Source organism: Nymphalis io, chromosome 2 (assembly GCF_905147045.1).
Source record: "Nymphalis io chromosome 2, ilAglIoxx1.1, whole genome shotgun sequence".
NCBI lineage: Eukaryota > Metazoa > Arthropoda > Insecta > Lepidoptera > Nymphalidae > Nymphalis > Nymphalis io.
The window spans coordinates 2,333,768-2,347,671 of NC_065889.1; the positions used below are offsets into that span (position 1 = coordinate 2,333,768).

The 13,904-nt window shown below is 33.4% G+C and overlaps 1 protein-coding gene across 2 annotated transcripts in view; it reads left to right on the forward strand.

Annotated features, from left to right (window-relative positions):
• The window catches only part of LOC126777241 (uncharacterized), a 112,983-nt gene extending 99,079 nt beyond the window's left edge, over window positions 1-13,904 (forward strand). For both annotated transcript variants that reach the window (XM_050500241.1, XM_050500248.1), the window contains 3 exons: window positions 11,441-11,564; window positions 11,701-11,758; window positions 11,830-13,904. In XM_050500241.1, the coding sequence (XP_050356198.1) occupies window positions 11,441-11,564; window positions 11,701-11,758; window positions 11,830-13,398 (1,751 nt within the window). In that variant the 3' untranslated portion in view covers window positions 13,399-13,904. The remainder of the gene's footprint in view (window positions 1-11,440; window positions 11,565-11,700; window positions 11,759-11,829) is intronic.

Below are 13,904 nucleotides of genomic sequence, written 5' to 3' on the forward strand. Positions count from 1 at the left end.
GGTTCAATTCCCAGGTCGGGCCAATAAAAAGTTATTGGGTTTTTCTTTTCAGAAAATTCTCAGTAGCAGCCCGGAGTCTGGAAGTTGGAAGTGTGTACACTCCCGTACCTCGGAAAGCTCGTAAAGCCGTTGGTCCTGCGCCTGAACTCTTTCCGATCGTGTCGGATTGCCGTCCCATCTAATTATGAGAGTAAGGGAATAGAGAGTGCACCTGTGTTTGCGCACACACTTGTGCACTATAATATCTCCTGCGTAGTTGGCTAATCTCTCTTGAGATTGACCGCCGTGGCTGAAATCGGACATTATTATGGTTCAGATATTAATACATGACTTGCAATACTTTTCTTATAATTTCTCGAACCCTCCTCTCCTCCTCACGCGCGGTTGACGATTATATGTAATCAGGTTAAAATAATTAGATTTGTCGTGAAGATCAATTTTTCAACGTATGTGCGAACAAGCGAGCGACGAGATCGCACTCGTTTCTTACAAACTCCGCTTTAATGGTAGAAGATATTTGAATACTTTCTAGAAGAAAGTAGAGTTTGTTACATGATATATTTAAAATTAATTTTTCGTAATAAACAGATTTTCGTCTTCCGGGGTTTTACCAATAAACCGGATGGGAAATAAAAACACAGTCCTTACTGATGTATAAACGTATATTTCAGATGAGTATTTCTTGCGTACTTAATACGTTTTGTAGATGAACTTCTCGCCTTCATGAATAGAGATCGTATTGTAGTTTAAAAATAATGGATTTCTCCATCTCTCCCTCGAGACCTTGGAACTTTAACGAGCCAATTTTTCTCGACTCGTTTTATTAAGGCATAAGATAGATAAGATAAAAATAATGAATTTTAATGTATTTTAATTAATTTTCTTTTTATTAATGCCTATACTATTTAAACAGCATTTTAGGCAAGTAATGTTATTTAAAATAAAAATGACTTGAAATAATCGTCATATGTTTTGTGATGTTGAATGGTTAATATTTTTTAATTTGCCAATGTCTATCGGCGGTGTTGACCACTTACCATCAGGTGGAGCACTTGCCCGCCGACCTATTTTATATTAAAAATGTGTAATAATATTGACTGAAGATTCTGACTATGAGCAATTTATCACGCAAAGTCTTAAGTGTTTTCAGAACGAAAATATATTATTTATCATCACGGAACCCGGTGCGTGTTTGACACAAACTGGCCCAAATTGTTTATGATTTATTCAATTCGTTATGTCAAAGTGCCATACAAAATGTTCCCAGGTGTTCCATTATGAGTATAAGTTGGGTGGGGTCGTGATACGCACGAGCACAGAGGGATCGTACAAAAAGTGCATACAAAAACGACTTATTGACGGCTTGTTTATTCCTTTGATAACATTCTTTTAAATATCGAACACGTGTTCGGCATTCAATCGCTTACGTAATCATTGTAGTTCCAAATCTCGAATAGCAGAATTAAATTTCAATCGAAATTCGAACTTTCAATCTTTTGGAAATATATTTTCATTTGTGATTGTATATCAATTAATGCTATCATAACCTTTAACCTTTAGTTGACATTCAAGTTCGTTCTTATGTAAAAAGACTACCTCAGATCCAAAAATCATATAATTAATTGTATAATTAGAAAACGACCCTAGCTTAAAAAGCTTTAGACCCAGCCAAATTTTTTTTTTTTTAAATTATAACTTAAAAATATATATTTTGCTCACTACTCGTAGCAGAGCTAAATTGTTCGATATATAATTATAAATTGTTCCATATATATATATGGACATTAATAGCCTGTGAATGTCCCACAGCTGGGCTAAGGCCTCCTCTTCCTTTTGAGGAGAAGGTTTGGAGCTTATTCCACCACGCTTCTCACCAATGTTTATGGTCGATGATATTTAACATGACCATTTATCAGGCCCGCTTTCTAATTATATATAAAAACCAGCGCACTGTCTTCATTTAGAATGCACGTTCCGATCCACAGGATGATCTTCACCCAAGTTCCATATAAATTTTCCCTCATACGTAAATCATTATCATGCAAAGCTAGAACCATTGTTGATAAAACAAGATTAATGGAAATTATAACGTAATCTCAAGAGATGATTTCCGTACCATTGGTTCAAGTATGAAATTAGCACAGATGACACAAAATAATTCATAGACCCTGTCACAATAGATACGAATTAGCTTTTGTCACCTGTAATAGAAAGCGCATTCGAGCAAATTGTAACGTCAACTATTTCGTAGACCGGACGATTTCAAAGACTCTTGTAGTTGTCTCGTTTGATCGCACACGTGTTACCGTAGCTTTATAGAGGTTTTTGCGTCAATGGTCGCTCCCTTTTAGCTTGGTTGCATTCAGTCCTTTACAATTAGGTATTTACAGTTTTTTCGCTGAACCGTTTTGGTGCAGATTTTTTTTTTTATAGAATAATAAGGTGGACGAACATATGGGCCACCTGATGGTAAGTGGTCACCAAACGCCCTAAGACATTGGCATTGTAAGAAATGTCAACCATCGCTTATAGCCAATGCGCCACCAACCTTGGGAACTAAGATTTTATGTCCCTTGTGCCTGTAATTACACTGGCTCACTCACCCTTCAAACCGGAACACAACAATATCAAGTATTGCTGTTTTGCGGTAGAATATCTGAAGAGTGGGTGGTACCTACCCAGACGAGCTTGCACAAAGCCCTACCACCAGTAAAATCTACATCTACATTTTAGTATTCAGAAAATAAATTATTAATAGAATGTTTCTTGAATATTTAGTTATTGTACAAAACCACTTAAGTAGTAGTCACAGCACAACTAATACGCTTTTCACAGACATAGTTATGTGTATCTAGTAACTAAGGCTATGTAACGTGTAATACACCTAAAGTCCTAAGCAAACACGCGTGCAATATATAGATTATATGTATTTTGACACACTTACTTGTGCACCGTAATATCTAATGCGCAATTAGCTAGTGTTGATGAAAATGGCCGCCGCGGCTGTACTCAGTTGCGGCATCATTTTCCTGTTTATTAGTTAATTAGATTATGAAAATTTTACGATTATGTTCCCATATGGTAAACTGATATGCCTATTAAGGTTTTTATAAGCTATATAACACTGAATGTCTCTTATGTGTACTGTGACCATACTTATGTTTAGTTAAGGACAAACAGAACAAATACGGCTACATTTTAAAGACTAATCGCGGGTATTGAAAACAAATACATAAGTAGACTATCGTCTCCTATTGTAATTTTTTTAGTGAAACTTATTCTACGTTTTATCTTACTCTGCGAAAAACAAGATGGTTGCCAACGAAGATCTGTTTCACAAAATGGCTTTGTAAATATAAAGAAATATTAATATTTATAGAAAATCTGATGTAGATCACTAAAATTATAAATGCGAAAGTAACTCTATCTATCTGTTTATTGATAACTACTAAACAACTGGGACCTGATTCTTATCTAGGCTTAATAATTTTATAGGATAACACAGGTAACCGCGTGGAATAGCGAGCCATGTACAAAGTGGTTGTATATTCTTAGACATTAAATTAATTCGCATATTGAATAAAAAAGGCGCATGCGAAAGTCTATGGAAATACAAATAATTATCATGAATTATACAATTAAATCCTACCTATATTTTCATTATCCTTTTGGATAATGATAATAGAGTCTTGATATATGCATATCCTCAACTGCTGGACATAGGCCTTTCCAATGGCCCGCGAATAAGCTTGATATTCAGCTCTCAATCTCCATCCGTGCCACTTTGCGTGTCGTCATAGCTGGAGGACGATAATAAATAATAAATCATTATTGAACATTTAACAAATAACTTTCTACATATATACAATTTAAAAGTATAAGTTATAAGTAGGCCAAACTCTAAACTTTATCCGGCGTGGGGATAAACGGTACTAAATATTAACTTTAGGTTCGTGTATCGTTCCAAATCCCTTTCTGCCAATCTCACTTCAACCATACGTGTTTCTCCAAAATTGCGTAAATGTCAGCAAATGTGAATATGTATAAAAATAGCCAAGGTTAATAACCTTTATAGATATTACAAATTAATTAATGTTACAATACACTATATATATTGTAATAGTATGGTAATTTATCTGATGTTACAATACACTATGGTAATTTTTTATAAAAGCGCTTTTAAGTTTATATACATTTTAAACAAAAAGTAAGATCCACGAAACAAATAATGTGGAACTGTCGATAGTCTAATTTCCAATAATAGTAATACCTATATTATTTCCTATTGAACTCTGAAATTATATAAACCTTGATGACCTTTTAAAACGCTATTTGCAACAAAGAATATTAGAAAATAATTTAGCATTTCAATGACAGGTTCGCTTTAATCCTTGCTAAATTACAAATCAACCTGTCTTAAGCGTTAACTGATGACACGATGATATTTCTAAGAGAACGATTCCGTACGATGAAAAATTGCTTGAATTCCTTGAACAGCGTCGAATGTGAATATTGATAGTTCAGATGCTTTTGAAATGAACGTAAGAATTGTAATCGAGACTCCTTGTGTGGTGACCGTTATTGTTTTGAATTGAACTCAAATGTGAAATTTTTAATTGACTTTGAGTCGAGCTTAGCTCTCTATAGGTGAATATTAACCGAAGATTGATAAAACTCGATCAAGCACCACTGAATTAACCCGTGCCTAATATATATTCTAATATATAATTGGTAATGAAGAAAAATATCATGTGTCGATTAAAATCCTCCCACATGTGTATCCGCATTAAAGCTTCGTGGTGCTAATGCTTCAAACCTTCTGCTCAATAATAAATAGGATCCTTATATAATAAATAGGATATAATAATAAATATAGTGTGTGTTACTTTACTGTTTGAAGATCAAATATAACTAGCGGTATTTACTTCGTCTGTTCTCTTAGATGTAAGTGATTCTTATATACAAATTCAATTGAATAATGACTCTCCTACCTTTCCATAGATGTCAAAATAATGTTCCCATAGCTGTAAGTATGACATAAGCTAAGGTTATTGGTTATTACCGCGGAAAGGCCGTAAATAATCCTATAAGATAACATCGGAAATATTAACGACCTCGTAATCTATCTATTCGCGTTAGGGATGAAAAAATTTATAAGACACCTATTTAAATTTTCCCATACTCGGCAAAAAAAAAAAACGAAAACACATACAACACCGGAAAATTATAAGGATGCAGTTAAAATTAATTAAAAAAAAAACTAACTAAAATGACTGACAAAAATCATTCCAGCATAAGTTGGTTATAAAACATTGTAATTAAAATATTTTGAGCGATTGGCAACATATTAGTTTAAAGTTAATTTGTATATTCACCTGGACGTTGGAGGAGTTTGACACTAAATATCTAGAACCCTGTTATTTATTTATTTGGATCTCCAACAGTTGTACATAACACACATTCAAATAACTTTTTACATTAACTTAAAACTAACTATGCACAACCGATTACAGGAGAACGCACCATTCACAAACACAATAACAAAATATACGAATCAAAAATAGAATAAAAACAGAAAATAATTATATTTAAATAAAGAACAAAAAACAAAAACAGAAACAAAAGGTAGTAACTAATTAAATTTTTTAATTAAATTTAATTTTGCTCATCATATTTTGCTAATTTTAAATTTGCTCATATTAACAGATTCTTTATAATAATTAATTATCTAATTAAATGAGCAAAATGCTGAGCAAAGACCTTCCCCGTGTTTAGTTTTGATGATTTTTCCAACACTGCTTCATTTCGAATTGGAGGCAAATCTATGTGGCAAAATGTCATCTAACATATTCTGGTTTGCTCTCGATATCTTCACCCCCGAGCACTAGATGACCTATAAATAAAAACAGGCTCCTGTTAACTCAATGTTAGCCCAGATTTCAACATACGATTTTCCGTTGAACTCTCACTAACCATACACCTCGAGTATATAAGGAATATAATTAATATTACAATTATCGTTCCAAATTATTATTTCAAACTGTTTCTATAATTAAGTCTCAAATTTAGCACACAATAAAGTTGGGATTCGTGCCGACGAACCTTGCCATAACAAAGCTAATTTTGCAAACAATCGTAACCGCGTGACCATACCATAGTTTATGGCTCGACGCCATCTTGGTGTTATCCATAACGATAAATAAAAAAAAAAATAAACTTCTATACCTTGACTGATTACTGGATGCTTCATTTCTTCCTCGAAACTATAGTTTCCGATTCTCCGATATTAAAGGAGATTATGTTAGTATTGTGAAGAAACTTAACAGTGTAGTTCGAGTTTGTTTTTAAAGAATATCTTTTATATTTTTATATTTGTAGGAACAAAGTTAATAGCTCGAAAGTTTTTATTGATTGAAGTTCAACATGAACGGCCTTACTTATAAACGTTACTTAGCGACTGTTTATTTTTGTAATTTACATAAGTAAGTACTTAATTTAATCAATAAGCATAAGTTAGTTAGCCCGTTACAATTAGACATTTTCTTTTTGATAAAAACAATTACGGGTAAATGTTGTATAAAGATACATAATACGCAAGTCGATATTACTTGACCATCATCAGCATTAACACTTTATATATACACACATATATTGCATGGATAACACTATGACTCGTCAATACCTACCAAATAAAAAAAGAAAATCGATTGACAAACAGAGCAGAAAAAGGTACTGAACTCTTTTGTCTTTGTCGGTTTATAAATAGAGATATTTTAAGATAGATTTGTAGAATTTATTCTGAAATATTTATATGTTTTATACTGTTTTCGCACGCAACTCTACATCACAGAGCATTTCTCTGTAAACAATAACCATTGCGTGTAGTTTATAGGTAGGCTGAATTGATTGCCATCTGGACAGTGTTACCACAGATAACGAAATAGTGAGACAGGTATTAAAAACTTTACAAAATTAACATTTAACAATATCGTTAATGTACGAAAGCTAGGCAAGAAAAATTATTAGGTATTGTAAGTTAAATAAAACAAAATATAATCAGCTTTAATATTTTTTCTAAAAATAATATATATATTTTAATTGTAGTTCTTTATGAGTAAATTATAACAGATAATTTAATACTATATAGGTAATTTATTCAAAGGCGTTTCTCTAGTATGACAAAGCTGTTTAAATGAAACGTGTGCCAAATCTGCTAGTTTTTTGTTATTACGATTGGACACTTAAAATTGGATCAATAAATGGCTTCAAATGAACGGCAGTAGGCCTTGAAGTATAACTTATTCTTTAAAAAAAAACATTTAAATTGGTGAAAACAGTGAGTAACATATAAGATAGACATAAAATAAGCCGTATTTTTAATTAACGTTTTCCATATATTATATACTCGTATTTATAATGGCAGCCCAGCTCTTATTTAATTTTGTTTTTAGAATATCAATTCATCAATACATTAGATGTTTATAAAAATAAGCAGATTAATTTAATTCCGTTTATCAGTTCTATAAGTTTTATTCTCTATGACATCGCAAACCAACTGAAGTCGTGACTCATGACGTCTTGCAAAGGTTATAGAATTCTGACTAAGTGTCGTTGACCCTTACTAAGCAAAAGGATTATTTTTAAGTATATAACTTTTGAAAAAATGCTTTTACAAAGTCACCCGTTGGTATATTAAAGATTTAAAAGCATTGCTTCCACTGGCATCAGGAAGGCTGTTCCATCTGTCGCCCAGATAATCGGTACAAGCACGACAAATTCAATTTTATATCATATTTGTATGGATTATTTCTTTTGTCATATGTAATTATGTATATTTTATTATACAATTAACATCTTTATTGTAGTAATTAGTTTCTACGCTTAGAAAGATTACAATACGTTTTAACTTAAATAGAGTTAACTGCGCTTGTGGGTAAGGATCCACGGAAAAATTCCATTTAGCGAGTAATTAAAATACTTGTACATGACTTGCGACACGGGGTTTGTTGACAAAGCGATACCGGAACTTTCTCGTTATAACTTCAACGCCACCTTAATGACCTGTTTTTACATGGCTCAAATACTCATTTAATAACTTATATTGTATTTAATCTGCAGTTGTTTAACTTATAAATAATCTAAGCAAATAAGATAATAGACTTTCAATCTAAACCTGTAATACGATTATGTATGAACTCAATTACTCAATCATCAAATGTTGTCAACCGGCATATGATGATATATTATTTTATTGCGTGTATTCTTGAAACGTAATGATTATTATGGTCAAAATCGCATATCACTAAGACATTTTAAGGCCGTTTTCTGTGCTGAATTTCGAGTTCGTTCTTACAAAATAGTACTATAATAATACTATGTATATACTATTTCGATGTCATTTGATCCTTTTGGCGTTCGGCAAAGTTGAACCGAATTTGAATTGGAGATTCTATGTGGTTGGTAGATACTTGCCTTTCACGCCGAAGGTTGTGGGTTCGATTCCCACCCAGGACAGATATTTGTGTGCACGAACATGTCTTTTTGTCCTGAGTCTGGGTGTAATTATCTATATAAGTATGTATTTACAAAAGAAAAGTAGTATATGTAGTATATCAGTTGTTTGGTTTCCATAGCACAAGCTCTGCTTGATTGGGTATCAGATGGCCGTGTGTGAATAATGTCCCAGGATATTATATGTATGTGAGTGAATAATGTCCCAGGATATTATATGTATGTGAGTGAATAATGAATACGTTTTATTTAAGACGTATGACTTTCTAAATCATTCATTCTTTTGAGTTGAAGACTTTGTATAGTTTTAGTTGATACTTGCATTTTTTATGATACAGTACCATAGTATTATAGATACGATATCTACAAAAAATATGTCGTAAATATAGTGTGGTCATAGGGCGTCAGTTGTTCGCTTGTACGCTTTACGATTCAATGATAATTACAATTTGAATTAAAATATTTCGATTCGAAATAAATGATTTTATTTTAATTTGATTTCTATCAGATAATAATAATACATAAAAAATATTTTTTCGAAAATTCGATATTCAAAAACTTTTTTTATTTTAAAAATTACGGTAATGTTTACATTTTGAAGTCTATTGCCTTTAATAATTCACTTTTTAGTTTAGTTACAGATAACATAAACACTTAAATAAAATAGGTTTACTTAACAATCCGTTTTTGTTTCGCATTCGACACAATCAATTCAAGTAAATATAGACACTAGTCCGATGCTTTGCGTATTTTATAACCTGATTTCACGCCCTACGATCAATAAGACTGTTATTCGTACTCCACTACTCCATGATCAAATATCGACTAAATGTCAGATGACATGACGCTTAGGGCAAGCCTCGTATAACTTGTCAACAGGGATTTAAGTCATTATTGAAATTTGATTGATTGAGACTAGGACGACCAAAGTAATAAATAATCGACCTAACAATACTAACGGAAGCTTGGTGGTAAGGCTTTGTGCAAGCCCGTCTGGGTAGGTACCACCCACTCAACAAATATTCTACCACTAAACACAAAAAAATAGTATTCTTGTGTTCCGGTTTGAAGGGTGAGTGAGGCAGTGTAACTAAAGGCACAAGGGACATAACATTTTAGTTGATGGCACATTGTACCTTACCTCGTAAGCGATGGTGGTGGTGACCATTTACCATAAGGTGGCTCATTTGTACGTCCGCCTACTTATTTAATAAAAAAATGTGCTATAAAAGTTACCGGTTGCGATATTATAAGATAGCTTAAAATATTTATAGCATTCGTGATACACTTTTTTCACAAATATCAGCGGCATGAAACCGACTTGATAAAAGACAAACAAGACATACGCTTCCGTGAAGACAAATTGAGTAATTTTTCTTCCTGACATAAGTGATAAAATGTTTCTGAGCGGTACAGTTGTAACTTGTTAATAATTTATTATTTAAAGTAATAAACTCTTTAACTTGCATATAAATTTTGAAATTATTTTAGTCTATAACAATTATTATCAGAAACAGTTTAAAAAATATATGTTTGTCAATTTTATATTTTTGTTAAATTAAAGTATACTTTATTTTATGTTTACTTGAATAAATGTAAAATAAATGTGCTGTCGAATTGGAGGACGTGTTGTTACGACATAGTTAAAACTATTGTAGTTAGTATCAACTATATAGAAGATATTACTTTGATATACATATTTTTTATAGTATAGGTAGGACGAGTATATGGGCCACTTGATGGCAAGTGTCATCAACGCTCATAGTCATAGGCATTGTAAGAAATGTTAACCATTTCTTAATTACCAAGTACTGCTGTTTTGCGGTAGAATATCTGATGAGTGGGTGGTACCTACCCAGACGAGCTTGTAAAAAGCCCTACCACTAGTAAATATGTATTATATGTTCAAAATAAATAAATAAAATAAAAATATTTTTAATGATTAACGAACTTACTTATAAATCTTGCTTAACGGCTGTTTCGTTAAACACTGATTTCCATTCCGCTCTTTGTGTCATTATTAATTTGACATCTGAAAGAAGACACCGCAATGTATAACTAATCACCCACTAAAGAACGTTTATATATACATAAGTGTTATGTATATATATATATACGACGGCGTGTCCTACAAACGGTGTGTGAGGAAAACGGCTGAGAGTCGAAAGCCAACTAACTTTATTTTCATATTACGATACAAATACACAAATGCTTACACACAGGGCCCACAGTACTAGTACTGTTCTATATTCACTTTTAGCTTACATCACTAATACAATAACATCAAATGAGTAGTTACTTATTATTTGCTTATCGCGAGGTTTTGCTAAATCCGTAAATCTTTTATGGAAATCAATTTTATTTGATTTCTAAATCTACTAATAATATTTCTCTGCTCTTTGATTTCTTTCAGTGTTCTTATTATTCAAATTCAATTCTATTATAATAGTATTTTTTTTTTTACTAAGACCTTTTGTCGTCTGATTTTCGTACAAGACGTGACATTAAAAACGTTTTATATTTACGTAACTTTAGACAGTAGAAACCTTTTAAATACATTTTAATTCTTAAAATACTGTTAAAATTACATCGAGTGAATAAATTTTATAATCTACAATAATAATTGTATGATGCATTCGTTTGTGCACTATTCAGCGTTATTAGTGGGGTGGACCGCCATTTAAAATGTTTTTTCTATATACATGTGTATATATGTATATAGAAAAAAACATTTTTAAATATATGTATGTATGCCATAACTGTTATATGAATGTTTAATCTAAAACTTAGTAGACTTATATTTGGGAAGTTACTTAAAACTGGATACGATAATTGTCTAAGCGATACAAAAATAATTGGGTTACCGTTTAAGAGCATGGCGTTAAGAAAGTAATACAATAAGTTAAAGATTTATAAACAAACATTTCAGGCGCTGCAGACAAGGAAGCGGATGAAGAGGAAGGCAACGCTGGAACAGGCCCCAAGGATGAGACGGAGGATGACACTGATCATGGAAAACACATTTTGCCTCTCACTGCACACGCACCCACCGTGTAAGTTACATAATATATAATACAGTATATAACACAATCATATTAAAAAACCCGCATAAGTAGCTTTTATATATGTATCTGCAAAAAAATAATATATATGAACATTTTTGTTTACTTTATGACGTTTTATTTTTAGTGAGGTGTCGGCCAGTATGCAAGACTTCTTTAAAATGCTGGACGAAAAAATTGAAAAGGTAATTTATCTTAACATTTCAATTAACAACGTTTGAATATGAGAAAGGTATGTATAATTTATTTATTTTAGGGCAAGGACTACGATTCGTCGAGTGAGACGGAAGTGCGCCTAGAAAGAGAACGACGAAAAAAATTAATTGATCAATGGCGCTCTGCATCGTTGTCGACCCAATCATCACAATCTCAGCCCAGTCCACCTACTCCAGCCAGACGACGAATGCCCAGGTCCATACCACAGCCACCAGAACGTCAAAACAGTCCTGGGTCAGTAAGAAGATGTTACAGGCAACAGCACGTTCCAGAAGGGATGTCTCCACCTCCAAGAAGAGCGCACAGTGCTCAATCTCACCACCCACCAGATCCGCGACAAATCAATGGTGACAACTGGCACGATCCTACGAAATCTCCGGTCAAAAGACCGCAAAGTGCTGGATCTACCTGGAAAGGCAATCCAAAAGTAGCTCCTTACAATCAAAAACCGAAAAAAAACGAAGTCAATGAAAACCAAAGAACAAACCAAAAAGACGTGGATTCGTCCGTTTGTCAGTCAGTGAATGCTAGTCACGATGTATCTCAAATAACATATAACCCAACATTCCAAACTCACAGTCCAGCCCATTCAGCTAAGTCTCAGCAACCGTACATAGCGCAAATTATAAGTTGCCCGATGTCTCAACAAGTTGCGCCTCCATCTCCACCAAAATTTATAGCTCCACCCGAAGAGTACCAAGACCCTCAAAACCATATGGCGGATAATAAATACAGTGCTAATCAAAAACCGACCCATAATCAATCACAAATTAATCCTCAGTCTCAAATTTATTACATTCACGGTAATCCATCGACGAACGTTTCAAATGCACAAGATATAGTTCAACAAAGACAACAAACAGCCTTCCATTTGCAACAATACGTGGCAATGAAACAAGCCCAACAACAAATGTTCACGTATCTACAAAGAGGCCCTCATACAGTATTTCCCAATGTGGATTATGCTCAAATTCCAAATCCAAGAATTTATGAAGGGGAAGAATTCACAGGTCAATACGGGCATCCAGCTTTAAGAACACATAGTGCTCCAACGCCCGTGGGAGTCGTCCGACCAATACCAATGCCTCCTACCTTCAGTCCATTACCTGATGGATCGCATATGGTTCAAATGCCAATGTGGCCTCACATGCCACCAGTTGTTTCAACAATGGGCCCTTGGTTGCCAGGGCAAGGACATGAAATGCAATACTACCCTCAATCTCAATTCATGCCAATGTATAGAGCGAATTCAGCTGGATCCGCTGGTACGCTAACTAGGTACCACAAGAAGGAAACGAGTGATGGTGAAGTCAAGAATGTGTGCCAAAGTATAAACTTAGTGAGGCAGAAACAGATCGGTCAGATCGTGTCGATGCCTGGTCAGGAACTAACGGTATGCAACAACACGAGCGACAGCCCAAGTCCGGCGTCAGTGAGCACAGACAGCGGAGTATCTCCTGGAAACAGCGCTCCTAATTCTAAAGCGTCCGTTTTCAACCAACCCCCAGTACCTTCGGACTCCTTCACCGCTATAGATAGCAAAACTAAAAAAATGAAAACTGCACCATTTGCGCGATCTCTGAAAAATTCTAAAAGTTTAGATTCTTAGTGCAACTTTGTAATTATGTAGATTTTCTAAGTGTACGTAGATTCTAGTCGGAGTATGTAAATTATAGTGAAATTAGATTCGTATGCTTATTATTGTATAGTGCAAGTATTTTTATTCAATCAATGTTAAAGTCAATGTCAATGTGTGACTGTAAGTTTGGCGTCTGTATCACTTTGTATGTTTTAGACTCGCTCTGTGATTTTAATTTGGGTTAAAATTAATTTGATATTTCCATTTGTGATTTGTCGAAACCGAGTAAATTAACTTTGTGCCTTGCAGTCATTGATTTAAAGTTCAGTGTTGTATGTACTGCGTAACTGTTGTAAACTTATTTGTACAATGGCTGCGTCACTTGGTTTAAGAGACGGGTAATTTTATCGTATTATATTAATTTATTAACAAAATTAAAAATAAATTATTCTAAATGTACTTTTAGATAAAGACATGTAAATGGTACCTCCAAGTACCGAACGATGCATTTTGAATTATCCATTAATTATAATAAT